Genomic DNA, 14,801 nt, shown 5'->3' with positions numbered 1-14,801 from the left:
CTTGCAAGGAACCTGAAGGATGCTAACTCCATTCTAGAGGTTCCCCGAGAGAGCTCCAAGGCATGCGAAGCACAGCTGATGGCTGGGGGCACATATATCCAGTGGGCTGCTGGGCTGGACATACTGCAGTAATTACTGCTTGTAGGGTACCTGTAACTGGCATGCAGTTTGTTAAATGCTTTGGTATGTATACTATCTCTACTTGTCCTTATAACAGCCCTGTGAGAACCACCTTCCTTACAGAAATGCAGAAAGGGAGGCTTCAAGAAGTAACTTACTCAGAGTCATCTTGCTTAGTTACGAGTGTGAAGTCAGGCTTCTACCAAGGTATATCTGATTTCAAGTTCCTTGTTACGAACTGCGAAACTGTGCAGGTTTTTTCTTCACTAAGCCTATTCATTGAAGATTAAAATGTATTTTCATTTGTCAATTTAGGAGGAGATAAAAATAGGTGCTCCAGAATTCTGAAAATTTGGAGGGTTTTAACTGTGCAAGAGGTGAAATAAGTAATTACCACATCTTTATATTAATATCACCGTAGGACCTGTTTTCTTCACTCTTGCCAATCAGTCCCTACTCACACATCAAAGTACCATCTCTTTGAAGCCTTCAACTGCTTCACATCCTGGCCAGAAATAAAGTCGGCATATCTGTGTTCACATCATGTTTCAGTTACTGCCACATTGTATTTCTTTCTTCCTTTTGTTAGAGTGAGTTATTAGATTTTATTGTCTCTGTTAAATTTTTAAATAACAGCTTTATTGAAATAATTCACATCTCATGCAATTCACTTTTTTAAAGTGTACAATTCAATAGTTTTTAGTATTTTCAAACTTGTACAATCATCACTGTAATCAATTTCAGAATATTTTCATCACCCCCAAAAGAAAGACTCTATCCATTGTCAGTCATCCCCCAGTTTCCCTTTATTCTCCTGCCCCCCAACCCCAGGCAGCCAATAATCTTTCTGTCTCTATAGACTTGCCTCTTCTAGACATTTTATATAAATGGAATCATACAGTAGGTGGTCTTCTGTGACTGACTTCACTAGCATAATGTCTTCATGGTTCATCCATGTAGTAACATGTATCAGTACTTCATTCCTTCTTTTGGCTGAATAATTTTCCATTGTGTGGATATACCACATTTTGTTTATCCTTTCATCACCTGAAGGACATTTGAGTGGTTTCCACTTTTTGGCTATTAATGAATAATGCTGCTATGAACATTTGTGTACATGTTTTTGTGTGAACATATGTGTTCAGTTCTCTTAGGTATATATCTAGGAGTAGAATTGTTGGATCATAGGTAACTAACTTTTTGAAGAACTGCCAGACTGCTTTCCAAAGCAGCTGCACCATTTGACTGCATCACCAGCGGATTCCACTTTCTGTACCTCCTCATTAATACTTATTATTTGTCTGCCTTTTTGATTATAGCCATCCAGTGAATGTAAAGGAATATCTCGCTGTGGTTTTGATTTGCATTTTCCTGATGGCTCCTCATTAAATTTTAAATTGTTCTGGGTAAGAAATAGTCTTCTCTTTCTGATCTCCTAAAACACCCACAGTATTTTACACATATTAGCTCATAATAAATGTTTAAATTTATAACCCTATTTTAAAAATTTTCATTAAAGGGGGAGATGGTCCTTAAAGTTTTTTACCTCTTTGGAAAATGTGCTCTACCCACATCACTATCGTTTTGCTCTTACCTTTACCCTCACACCTGTGTCTCATAGCGTCACAGGTGTACATATGTATTATGTTGGACCTCTCATTACTAAGCCCTGCATACCAAATGACTTGCTGAATGTTAATTAAATGAATGAATGAATGGAGTGTTGTTCATGTTCATTCTGGATTGTTGAGCTTGTCCCTGGGGACATGTGGGTGTTCTGTTTCTGCTACATGCTAATAACCTACTCAAAGATATAAAGAGCATTAGAGGCTTCATTTTAAACTGTCATCTCCAGAAAAATAGGCTCACCTCTAGACAACTGCTTTTAAAATACAGTTTTAATTTGTCTTTTTGCATACTATTTAAATTGTTACTGTTTGTTTGAGGGGTTTCCTGTGTAGGCAGTTCCAGATTTGTGTTTATTCCTTATCTGAGGAATTCTGTGAAATATTAGCCTGGTAAATCAAGAAAGTTCATCATAGAAGCTATACTTCATTATAAGGCATACTTAAAATGCTTCAAAATGATATATGATTTTTAAGGATTTAAAGAAGATATCAAAGCCTGTCATTCAAATTTCAAAGGAACTCTATTCAACTTTAACACTATGTAAATAAACATTGGCTGATATACATATATGTTTCTAATATATTGTGTTAGGAAAATAAAAGTGTTTAATTATGTTGATATACTTTCTTGTGCTAACATTAACTTAACCTTGTGAACAGAGCAGTTATTTATTAGCAAATCTTTATGTAAATAAAACCTTTCTCTAGTGAATTTACTATAGAAACACTGGAACGCAGTCAAGATTGTTTTGTACAATTGCTGAAATTTGCTAAAATATGAATTGTGATAAGATGATGTGGTGTTTTTTAGGTATCCAAATACAGGGTTTAAATATTTGTTGCTTTCGTGCTCTGAGAGAAAAACAAGACTAGTTGATTTCATTAAGTCTGTGTGCCTTGGATCCTTAGTACGATAGCCTCTTTTGAAAATCAAGAATATCATTCTGTGCTCTAAGTGGTAGGACCAGTGGGTGGCTGTCATGGTGATGATATTCAAATACAAGTGTGAAAGCTTTTCTGGACATTAGGTCAAAAAAACAGTCTAGTCCTTAAATGAGTAGCTGCTGTTACATTAATGTAACCTTCTGGCATTTAAACACTATGCTCATAGTGATTTAAAGCACATGGCTTACAGTTCTTAGCTTCTAACACTACTTCTTACATCATTATTAGAAAAATTACTGTTAATAGAAGTGGTCATACTTGCTTTTTTTCTCAACATGATGATAATTTAATATTCAAAGTGTAGTTTTTGATTCCTACTTATCATTCTAATTTACATTTCTAAAGATTTATATCATTTTGAGTAAGTTCTAATCCTGTGTAATGATGCAAATGTTGTCAACAACCTAAATTCAATTTGATCTCATACTAGTACAGAATTCCAGGTATATTACTACGAGCTATGCATATTTAGTTAAATTTATACTGAATAATAAGATTTCGTGAAGTTATAAATGTATACCTATATAGTTTCTTGCCATTCTTGACTTCCATAATAGTGAGGGTCAACATTTTCTTCTGTTCCTTCTTCTTGGGCTTCATGGTGATCATCGTGATCTTCACTGTCACCATCATCTTGAAATCTCCTGAAAACCTGGGTCTTCAGTTGTATTGTTTGACCATTAGTGCTTCTTTGTTCACCATAATAAATAGTGTGTATATGAGGGAAGCAGAGGAAAATGTATGAGCTTATTGGCTCTTTTAGCTTATTTTGATCTACACGAATGTATGTTAAATGATGGTAATGTAGTGGGTCAACAGATGGACACATCAATGTGACATTGATATCTGAAAAATACAAATTAAAAATTAATCCTGCTGAATTACATCCATAATCCTATATTGAATTTTATTAAAATGTTTATGGGGTATAGTTTTATTAATTAAAATACTTGTAAGTGGAATTATTTTTTACAGTAATCAAATAGTAAAATGAAAATGAAACTATAAGTGAATTTTATATTATCAAAATAAACGATGGCTTCATTGGCTATTAAGTAATTATTTAAGTATTAAATAAATTATTTAAGTAATAAATTCTTAGTAGAAACAATCTCAAAAAGAAAAAAGTGAAAATCACCTATAGTTCTACTACTCAGGATCTCATATTTCTCTGTATACTCTACAGTACTAATTCTCAATGTTCAAGGTGATAACATTTAATAGAAAAGACTATAAACCTTGGAGTACACCTTTCTCTGGGGCCAATTTCTGCCATTTCCCTAGCCAGCTTCAAAGCAACCATTTTCAGCAATTTGTAAAGCATATGGTTTTAAAGATTTGTTCTTTAAAAGGTCAAAATACTCTTCTTTCTGTCTTTAAAAGACAATGATGCTCCTAATGAATTCAGTAAAGTTGCAGGATACAAAATTAATACACAGAAATCTGTTGCATTTCTATACACTAACAACGAAAGATCAGAAAGAGAAATTAAAGAAACAATCCAACTTACCATCACGTCAAAAAGAATAAAATAACTAGGAATAAACCTACCTAAGGAAACAAAAGACCTGTCTGTACTCCAAAAACTATAAGATGCTGATGAAAGAAATCGAAGATGATACAAACAGATGGAAAGATGTACCATGTTCTTGGATTGGAAGAAGCGATATTGTCAAAATGACTATACTACCCAAGGCAATCTACAGATTCAGTGCAATCCCTATGAAATGGCATTTTTCACAGAACTAGAACCAAAAAAATCTTAAAATTCATGTGGAGACACAAAAGACCCTGAATAGCCAAAGAAATCTTGAGAAAGAAAAATGAAGCTGGAGGAATCAGGCTCCCTGACTTCAGACTATACTACAAAGCTACAGTCATCAAAATGGTGTGGTACTGGCACAGAAACAGACATATAGATCAATGGAACAGGGTAGAAAGCCCAGAAATAAACCCGCACACCTATGGTCAATTAATCTACGACAGAGGAGGCAAGACTATACAATGGAGGAAAGACAGTGTGTTCAGTAAATGGTGCTGGGAAAACTGGACAGCTACATGTAAAACAATGAAATTAGAACATTCTTTAACACCATACACAAATTAAACTCAAAATGGATTAAAGACCTAAATGTAAAACCAGATACTATAAAACCCTTAGAGGAAAACTTAGGCAGAACACTCTTTGACATAAATCACAGCAATATCTTTTCTAAGCCATCTCCTAGAGTAATGGAAATAAAAAAATAAATAAACAAATGGGACCTCATTAAACTCAAAAGCTTTTGCACAGCAAAGAAACCATAAAAAAAATGAAAACCTACAAAATGGAAAAAAATATTTGCAAACGATGCAACCGACAAGGAATTAGTCTCCATTTATAAAGAGCTCATACAACTCCATAACAAAAGACCAAACAACTCAGTCAAAAAATGGTCAGGAGACCTAAATAGACATTTCTCTAAAGACGATATACAGATGGCCAAGAGGCACATGAAAAGATGCTCAACATCGCTAATTATTAGAGAAATGCAAATCAAAACTACAATGAGATATCACCTCACACCAGTCAGAATGGCCATCATCAAACAATCTATAAACAATAAATGATGGAGAGGGTGTGGAGAAAAGGGAACCCTCCTACATTGTTGGTGGGAATATAAATTGGTACAGCCACTATGGAGAACAGTATGGAGGTTCCTTAAGAAACTAAAAATACAGCTACCATATGATCCAGCAATCCCACTCCTGGGCATATATCTGGAGAAATCCATGGTTCCAAAGGATAGAGGCACCCCAAATGTCATTGCAGCACTGTTTCCAATAGCCAAGACATGGAAGCAACCTAAATATCCATCGACAGATGAATGGATAAACAAGATAGGGTACATATATACAATGGAATATTACTCAGCCATTAAAAAAGAATGAAATAATGCCATTTGCAGCAACATGGATGGACCTGGAGATTATCACACTAAGTAAAGTAAGTCAGAGAAAGAAAAATATCATATGATATCACTTATATGCAGAATCTAAGAAAAAAATGATACAAATGAACTTATTTACAAAACAGAAACAAACTCACAGACTGAGAGAACGAACTTATAGTTACCAGGGGGGAAGAGTGGGGGAGAGGAATAGATTTGGAGTTTGGGATTGACATGTACAACAAGGACATACTCTATAGCACAGGGATCACTGCTCGATATTCTATAATAACCTAAATGGTAAAATAATTTGAAAAAGAATAGATACATGTATATGTATAACTAAATCACTTTGCTGTTCACCTGAAACTAACACAACATTGTTAATCAACTATGCTCCAATATAAAATAAAAATTAAATAAGTAAATAAATTAAAATTAAATAAATAAATAATAAAAATAAAAACTACACACAAAAAAATGAAATTTTACATACTTTCAATTTCATTATTTTCTAGGTATAGGTGTTCTAAATTTCTTGGAATATAGAATGCTTGCTTCAGTTTGTTGTGTCCAACATTGAGCTCTATAAGGTTGGAAAGATTAAAAATATAATAAGGGATGTCTTGTAGTTTATTGTGTGACATTCGTAGAGCATGAAGTTTTGGGAGTTCTTTGAAGTAATTTTCTGGTATAGCAGATATTGAATTATTTTCTAAAGACAGATACATAAGTGAAGAAGGCAAACCAGGAGGCATTGATTCTAATCTGTTATTACATAGGTTAAGCTGCATTAGTTTTTCCATTTTCGCAAGGATTTTTTCTTGTAATGTAGAATCGTCAATTTGATTGTAACAAAGATCAAGCATGGTCAAGTTTACTAGCCCATTTACAGCATTTGTCTGCAGTCTGGAGATCTGATTGTAACCAAGAAGAATCCTTTCCAAAGACTTAGGAAGAGGAAATGGAAAGTCTTCTAAATTGTTATACTGTAGGTGGAGTTGTAGTAGATTTGACAATTTGGCAAACACACCATGATCAATATTTTGAGATTTAATTTTGTTGTGGCTGAGGTTGATTTCTTTAAGATGAGTGGCATTGATGAATGAATCTGCAGTCACAACCTCAATTTCATTAAACTGAAGATAAACTTGCTGAATGTATGCTGGAATATTTGGGATAGTCTTGAGTTTGCGATTATCACAGTACATTGATGATGGAAAGTTAGGTGGACAGAAGCATTCACTGGCACAACCTAAAGTATGCTGATGAAATGGAACTCCATAATCTTCATTTTGATGAAATTGGAATTCTGGTTGGTAGACATCATCTGGTTCTTGGTCATAATCTTCATTCCATTGATAACTTTCATACTGGCAATATACTTTGACTCCAAGAAAGAAGAAAAGGACACACACTGGACTTGAAAAGCCCATGTTCCTTTTTTTGTCCTATTACAAGGCAAAAAGGAAATATATTGTGGGAAAAGTGAGTAAACTTAGAATAATTTGTATATAAATTGACAGTTATATAAAATGCATAATATCTATATCTGTATTGAAATATATAAAAGAGTGTCCAGAATTAATGGGTACTGCTCAGACCAAAATTAATGTATAAGGTGGTATTTTTTAAAAAGTCACATACTGCATTGAACCAGACTAAGTAACCGTCTTTTAAGAGAATCTCGATTTGTCTTGTTTACTAGACTATAGATTTACAATGATAGCATGACATCTCTCCACCCCAAAGCCAAGTGCTCTTTCCATATAAATGCTGGATGTTCTCACTGACTATTTGGCCCCTTCAGTGATGTTTACTGCCTATGAGAAGAGAGACTCTATGTTTTAGTTACTTAGGAGATTCTTGATATTAACCAAAATTTTCCCGCTGCAACTTTTGTTTGCTGATGTTCTTTTCTGCTCTTTGGAAGAACATAGAACACTCCATTTTACGTGAAAGCTTGAGATACTAAAAATAACTATCATGTTTCCTCTTAGTGTTTTCTGTCCAAGACTAACTGTGACTTCAAATTTTCCCTGTGAAATAGTTTGCAGAATCCAATTATTTTGTCTCTGACTCTACTTGAATAACTACTTTAAATCACAAACACACACAACATTTACATTCTACAAAATTAGTTTCTAATTGATTATTCTATACATTTTTCCTATTACCTTCCTAGCTTCTTTCTTTCCACTGATATTTTGGAGTTAATTTCTGGATACACAGATATTAAAAACACACTGTCCTGTCTCCCAGGAGTTTAGGTCTTAGTGGAGAATCAGATGATGACTTTGCCTCTTTCTTCACCAAGAAAATAGAAGAGACAATCATTTACTCTAATATATTGACTTCTATTTAATCTTATCCCTTCCTACATAAAATGCCAAAATGGTAATGGTTTCATCTTTTAAACAATTTTGATTTTGAAATTCATAAAGTTTCCTTTTGCAAATCTAAATAGACTCCATCCATTGTTCCTTTTTATCCATGTGATTCATGGAGGACATGGCATTTGCATTAGACTTTGAAGGAATGTGAGGGTTCTCACAGAGGGAAATAGGGAAGATTTGCAGCTAGAAGAGATGAGCAAAAACATGTAAGCAACAAAGGGTGAGATGTTTGGGATGTGGTGGTTAACTGTTGAAGGAGCACAATAAGACTGTTACAGCCAATCTCAACCAGAACCTAAAGGCCTAAATTGTGACCTCAGGAATTTGCACTCTGGGAATGAACACCTAGTTTAATTCATTAATATAGCTGAGCCATAATCTGCACACTGCAGTGTTCATGCATCAAGTAAGATAGAGTCCTGGGAGGAGAAGTGAAAGAGTATGGTCTCATCCCAAAGGGCAGTGTTCAGTGCTGGCTGACCCAGACAGGGCACTGGGAAGCTCCCAGTGGGTATGATTAGTAGTGCTTTTTCACCTGCTATAATTAGTGACCCTGTACTAGATGTTGTGTGTGGACATGGTTAGAAAAGAGCCTTGCAAATATTACTAGTGATTTAGTTAGTTTGATTGGGTTACTTGATGATTGTCTCGAATTTTAGAGGTGAGGCACTGTGCTTGGTGGGAAATACAGAAATGAAGAAAATATGAAGACATGAGCATACAATTTAGTAGACATATTCTCAGGCAGAGGGAAATATGGTTTGCAGCAGAGATACCAGTGCTGTGGGAACCAGTGTCTTAACCCTGCTTGCGGGAGACAGGGAAACCTTTGCAGACATCATTTGGCCAAGACTTCGGGAGATTCACAGGAATGGGTATAGAACACCCTATACATATTACTCTCTAGTTGATAATATTTTATGTATTAAAATTATAGTATTTTATACTCATTATACCATAACATATCAACTTTTTTTTTAAGTGCTTGTCATACTTCATTTAAAGTACTGCACCATGGAGTTGAGATGAAAGTAGAAGCAGAGGCAGAGACATGCAGCTGTGCAGGGTCAGGCCATGTAGGGGGTCTCAGAAGCTGACTGATACACAGTTGAACTTTGAAAAGAGTACTGCTCATCAGAACTCTGAATTTTAACCTTGTGTTAGAACATCAGTAATCATCAGTTAGTAATCTTACATTTGAGAATTAAAGTCATGACTGTTCAACAACTACAAGAAATTGTTGGGAAAAAAGGAGACCTGGATGATACTTTTGGTTCAGCATTTACCTTTGCCTAGGAATCAAGACCTCATGATGAGGGCCTCTCTGAAAATAAAGGGATTCTTAGTATTATCTGCTTTTGGTCTTCTTGGCCGCCCAAGAAGAAAGGTCTTTCCCTGAAGACATTTTCTCTTCTAAATCTGAGTTCATCATCATTGTCCTCATCCACTGAGGACCTCGGCCCTCTAGCTCAACCTTGTCCCACTCCCTTTTCAATAAGTGCTGTTTTCTGGTCTAAAATCCATTCCATCTCCATTGATATACCCATTATTTTCTATTTTTTTTACTCCTCAACTTCACCCCTGATCATTTTCCCTGTTATAGTCCTCTCTTATTTCTTTTTATCCAAATTTTTCATTCAGCTAATCTTTTACCAGCCATTTGCAAGGCATACTTTTATTACTTCTGCCTTTTATGTTCGGCAATTTGTGCCTTGTCTCCTATAGCATAACTCATAGCAAAACATTATAACTCACTGTCAATCATCTCATTTCTCAACCTCTAATTTTTGACAGACTCTAGTACAATGCACAGTTTGTAAGTGCTCACAGATTTGTTGAATGCATGATTGATTTTTTGTTATAGATTACATCTTGTTAGTGATGTTTATTGCTACTAATGTTGATTATTTCTAGGCATTTATTTCACCACAGTGATTTCTCTAAATGAACATTTTCACAGAGAACATGGCTATTCTATTTTCTATTGAATATTTCTGTCACAATATACTATATTCACTTTCCTACCTGTATTCCTTACCTTGTTTAGTAGAAAAATCACAAATGTGAAAAAGAAAGTTTAAGGCAAACTGAAATATGTTACCAGGTTTTTAAAATTACTCATTAATATGAATTTTTCATATTATAGCTAAAAAAGTTTCTATGTCATAACATTTCTCTTACCTGGAAAAAAGCACTCGTGCTTTCATCAAGAAAGTTCTAAGTTAAATTACTAATCAAAATGAGATGGAACTTTGTCCTGGAAAGTTTAAAGTAATTGGAAAGCTTCATAGCATTTTATTATTTTAAAAACTTAATTGTTTTGTTGGTATGCCACAGAAACTAAAATATAAGAAACCAAGTATTAGGATATGATTCAGAATTTTTTCCAAAGCAGTTTTAAATTTAACCCTGTAAAATTAAAGTTGTATACATCACTGTCACACACAAGGCCTAAGGAAGTAAAACTCTTTTGCTATTAAAAATATGAAAGTCTCAAAATTATTTTTAGCCATAATACATTTGGATCTTAATTAACTGAAACCCAAGAAACTAGAACATTCAGTGCTAGATAGAGTACTTGTATTTTCTCTTTGAGGAAGAGGCAAACACATCGTAACATCAGAGATTTGGTTAATAAAGAAATTTTGAGAAAATTTCTAGTGAAATTTGTACAAATACCCATTTCTCTAAAACCAGAATCTCTAGCATTGCTCAGATGTATGGCTCAAAGGCGTTCGCTGTTTTTTTGTCACTTAAAGTTGAGAGAGAGAGAGAGGGAGAGGGAGAGAGAAACAGAAAATTATTCCATTAACGTGAGAATCTTTCATTCAAAGTAAAAAAAAATCTAAACAAAAATCATTTATTGGGTAAATCTTAAGTTAGAAAATTAAATTCCCTATATTATTTCCCTGAATATTTTTGCTAATCAAATGTTAATGTAGCTTTTACCAGATATTGCTTATAAAAATGTGCATTTATGATGGCTATAATCTATTTTAATGTTAAATCAAATATATTTTAAACAGTAGGAATATTTTCTTTAAAAAATGAAAATTATTTTATCATCATACCTGTTGAGTTTGCTTTAGTTTTCAGGGGCTGATGAATTTGCAAATCCTGTAAATGAATCAGAAATTCCTAAATTCTTAAACTGAATCTCTTAAAAATCCACAGTAACTGTGTGTCCAGGCAGGGCTGTCCCTTGAATTGCTATAGCAATTTAAGCAAATATAATCTACTTGGAAAAATACTTGGGTTGAATTAAAATTATGTATTTCTTTTCATTATCCAAAACTTTGTGGACTCAAATTAAAATGCTTGTGTTCTTGGTCAGATTTATGTGGCTTACTTCTTTCTTTTCCCCTTAATTTTGGTTTGAGGTATGGCAAGAATTTCCTCTAGTATGAAAGGCAAACAGAACTAAATGAAACAGCATGTACTGATTACTGTTTTATTTTCATTTTCATGCCAAAGAATTCTTCAAAGTAAGGTCCACTGTAACATGGAGCTCAGTGTCTTGGCATTTTAAGGTGGAACTCAGAGTCATCTTGAGACCTCGGTTGTCTGATACCGTGTATTCACACCAGTGCTTCCCTTTATTAAGACAAGGAACCAGGATGAGAAACATACAGCATTTCATATCTAGTTTATTTTAAAAATGAAATAGATGGTCATTAGTGACACAGATTAAATACATCACTTTTCCATACAAAGAAGTATACCTTCTTTTCTATCAGCTATCCCCTTTCTCACCTTCCTCCCAAATACATCCACTAGCATGTGTTCTAATAACCTTTGAAATAAAATTAATCTCTTAGTTATGGAATTCACTCAGAAGGTATATCTCTGATTTGTCTGTTTTTACTAGTACAAAAAAATAATTTTATAGTATTGAATAAGATGGAATTAGGAACTTCTGTTGACCAGCTGTTATTGCTTTTATTTTGCAGATGTAGAAAATTTACAAATTTCACTGAGCTGTCTCTCTTGAAGAGTGGCAGTTAACTACTTAAATGCTATATTTTTAAACCAATATTTTCATATTTTAAACAGAGTTAACTTGTATCTCTTGGCAGTGAACTTTGAGTTCATTCTTTGGGAGATTCTTTCAAGCTTGTACAAACTAATAAGGTAAAGTGATTCCTGGAATTTGTTTTTGTTTCCTCAAAATAGTATTTTCCATTAGGTTTTCATAAAGAATGCACAAGATTTATTTTGTTATACTTCAGATTTTTAAAAAGTGTACAGTGTTTCAAGAGATGTTTTGGCAATACTGTAAAAACCTCATCTATTATTTGAGACACTGGTATGTAAAACGTGGCAGACCATATTTGGGCCAAGATTTCATCTTGTTACTGATCTTTTCCATATGTTTCCTTTTAGTGTTTGTTCTTAAAACTCAGACTTCCATGCTAAGGAGAAGAGAGCAAATCTGTACTTTTTCCAAAAATCATTCTACATGCCCTCACAGTTCTTTTGGAAGGTTAATGTAAAATTAACAGCTTAATTTTTATTAAATTCTTCTTTTAACTCTGTGATTTGAACTTATGATAGTGATTATGTTGTTCATGTTCCTAACAAATGTGAAAATATTTATCAATATATAGCTAGAACACTCAGAGTTGAAAGTGTCTAGGAAATTTAAATAAGGTTGATGGTGTCTAGGAGGTTTAGGTTTGGCAGGGGGTGGGAAGGGTGGTTTGAGTCAGGCCTTAGAGGAAAACTAGAAGCTGCAAGTGATTGTGATAGTTCACTGTTTCAGTTGGTGGTTATTTTATTTTATTTAAAAATTGTTTTTAGTTTTATTTATTTATTTTTGGCTGTGCTGCACTGCTTGCGGGATCTTAGTTCCCTGACCAGGGACTGAACCCTCACCCTCGGCAGTGAAAGCACAGAGCCCTAACCACTGGGCCACCAGGGAATTCCCTCAGTTGGTGATTATAATTGTAGCAATTAGGGAGAGAAGTCAGTTGAATTGGTGAAAGTCTAAATTATATTCTATGATTATAATTTGACTGAAGTAGATAAACTATCTCAGAGCCAGATAACTAGTGCTGACTAGGAAAGGTCTGACTGAGACTGGTAATTATGGTAATAAACCATAATAAAGATTTTTAATTCATTTATTCATCCAGCTAATATTTGTTGAGCACCTACTTTGTTCAAGGCAGTTTTAGGTGCTGAGAACCCAGCAGTAAAATTCCCTATTATCACTGAAGAGGAAGAGAGAAAATAAACATATCAAGTGGTGTGGAGTGCAATGGAGAGGAACAAAGCAAGGCAGAGGGGTAAAAATGAATGAGCACAGGGGTTTAAGTCAATAGTTCTGACGCTACTGTGATGTATGCTGGAAAGGAATGGTTATGTAACTGTGGTGAATGGGGGAGCCAGGTGTCTCACAGCTGGAGGGAGGTTACAGATAAGCAAGTGGAGGTGGTGGGAATGAAAGGCTATGGTTGTTTTAGATCTCATTAATACTTGACATTATCTAACTTTCCCCCCAATTTTTAGGTATATGATGGTATTACTTGTGATTTTAATTTCCATTTCCCTGATTACTAAAGAGGTTGAACATTTTTTCAAATGTTTTTCAGCCATTTGGATTTTCTCTTCTGAGGTATGCCTGTTAATGTTTTTGCTCATTTTTCTGTTGTGTTATTTGTCTTTTTCTTATTTATTTTTAGGGGTTTTTTATATGTTTATGGATACCCATTTTTTGTTATATGTGTGACACTGTCATCATTTTTCAGTTGATTCTCTTGGGTTTTTCAGGTTGATTCTCTTGGGTTTTGCATATGAATCATATGCAAATGATATTGTACCTTCTTTCTAATTGTTTTTGGGAGGATAGCTCTTATTTCAAGAAGATATTTTGCAAATCTTTACTCTTCAGACAATTGGACTGTTGCTTTGTGTTTCTCCCGGTTAACTCCTAAGTAAACCACATGAGATAAAAGTACAATTCAAATCAATAAGCCACATGATAACAAAACTGGAAGACATCATAGAAACTTCATCAAATAAGGAGGTATAGAGAGAAGAATTCAAAAAGACCAGCATACAACCAGCCACAGATGGCAAAGAGAGAGCAAGGAAGCACTCAAAGGCTCATGGAGCAGCCAGTACTTTCCACCCTCACAGAGTAAAGTTCCAAGATAATATACACAATTAAAAAGTAGTTGTCTATATAATCCATTAAATTTTTTTTTTCACTGACTGGGACTGAGTACAAAACAATAGCGTTTTCAGACTCAGGAAAGGGTGATAAGATGTGTTTCCCTTTGCCAAATTAATGGGAATGCCAAATTAATGGGAATATTTTCTTTTCTGTTAAAGGAGAGGGTAGGCCATGTGGATCCAGGAAGCAGAATTCCTATTACTTATGTTTACTCAAGTTAACAGTTATTAAGGAAATTTTTAGGAGAGGGTTATACAGGAGTGAAGTACTGACACATACTGAAATTTTTAGGAGAGGTTGGCAAGGTTCTGGGATGGGTATGTCTGCTTGGTGGAGTGAGTGAATGAATGGATGTTTGCTGGATGAAGTGGGAGTATGAACTGGGAACGGGCACAGAAGAACCTTCTGGAGTGATAGAAATCTTTTATATCTTGATCTGCTTTGAACGAATGGTGCTAAGACAACTGGAACACATGCAAAAATTTACTGAAAATGGAACAAAGACCTAAGTGTTAGAGCTAATATGGTTAAATTTTAGAAGAAAATATAATGTTAGTCATTATGACCTTGGGTTAGGCATCAGTTTCTTAAATGTGGCACTAAA

The 14,801-nt window shown here is 34.3% G+C and overlaps 2 protein-coding genes across 3 annotated transcripts in view; one reads left to right on the top strand and one right to left on the bottom strand.

Moving 5' to 3' along the window:
• Positions 1 to 14,801, top strand: part of CENPP (centromere protein P) — a 226,367-nt gene that overhangs the window by 83,487 nt on the left and 128,079 nt on the right. The gene's annotated exons all lie outside the window — the stretch shown is intronic.
• The window catches only part of ASPN (asporin), a 40,861-nt gene continuing 29,151 nt past the window's right edge, over positions 3,092 to 14,801 (bottom strand). The window contains exons 1-3 of one of the 2 annotated variants that reach the window (XM_030847225.2): positions 11,091 to 11,163; positions 6,120 to 7,074; positions 3,092 to 3,539 (exon numbers count right to left, since the gene is read on the bottom strand). In XM_030847225.2, the coding sequence (XP_030703085.1) occupies positions 3,214 to 3,539; positions 6,120 to 7,059 (1,266 nt within the window). In that variant the 5' untranslated portion in view covers positions 7,060 to 7,074; positions 11,091 to 11,163 and the 3' untranslated portion in view covers positions 3,092 to 3,213. Of the gene's footprint in view, positions 3,540 to 6,119; positions 7,075 to 11,090; positions 11,164 to 14,801 lie in introns of those variants that run through there. The other variant, XM_060301183.1, reaches the window with a different exon arrangement.

Source organism: Globicephala melas, chromosome 6 (assembly GCF_963455315.2).
Source record: "Globicephala melas chromosome 6, mGloMel1.2, whole genome shotgun sequence".
Classification (NCBI taxonomy): domain Eukaryota; kingdom Metazoa; phylum Chordata; class Mammalia; order Artiodactyla; family Delphinidae; genus Globicephala; species Globicephala melas.
The sequence above is the reverse complement of the archived record's forward strand: the minus strand, read 5'-3'. Positions and strand labels throughout refer to the sequence as shown.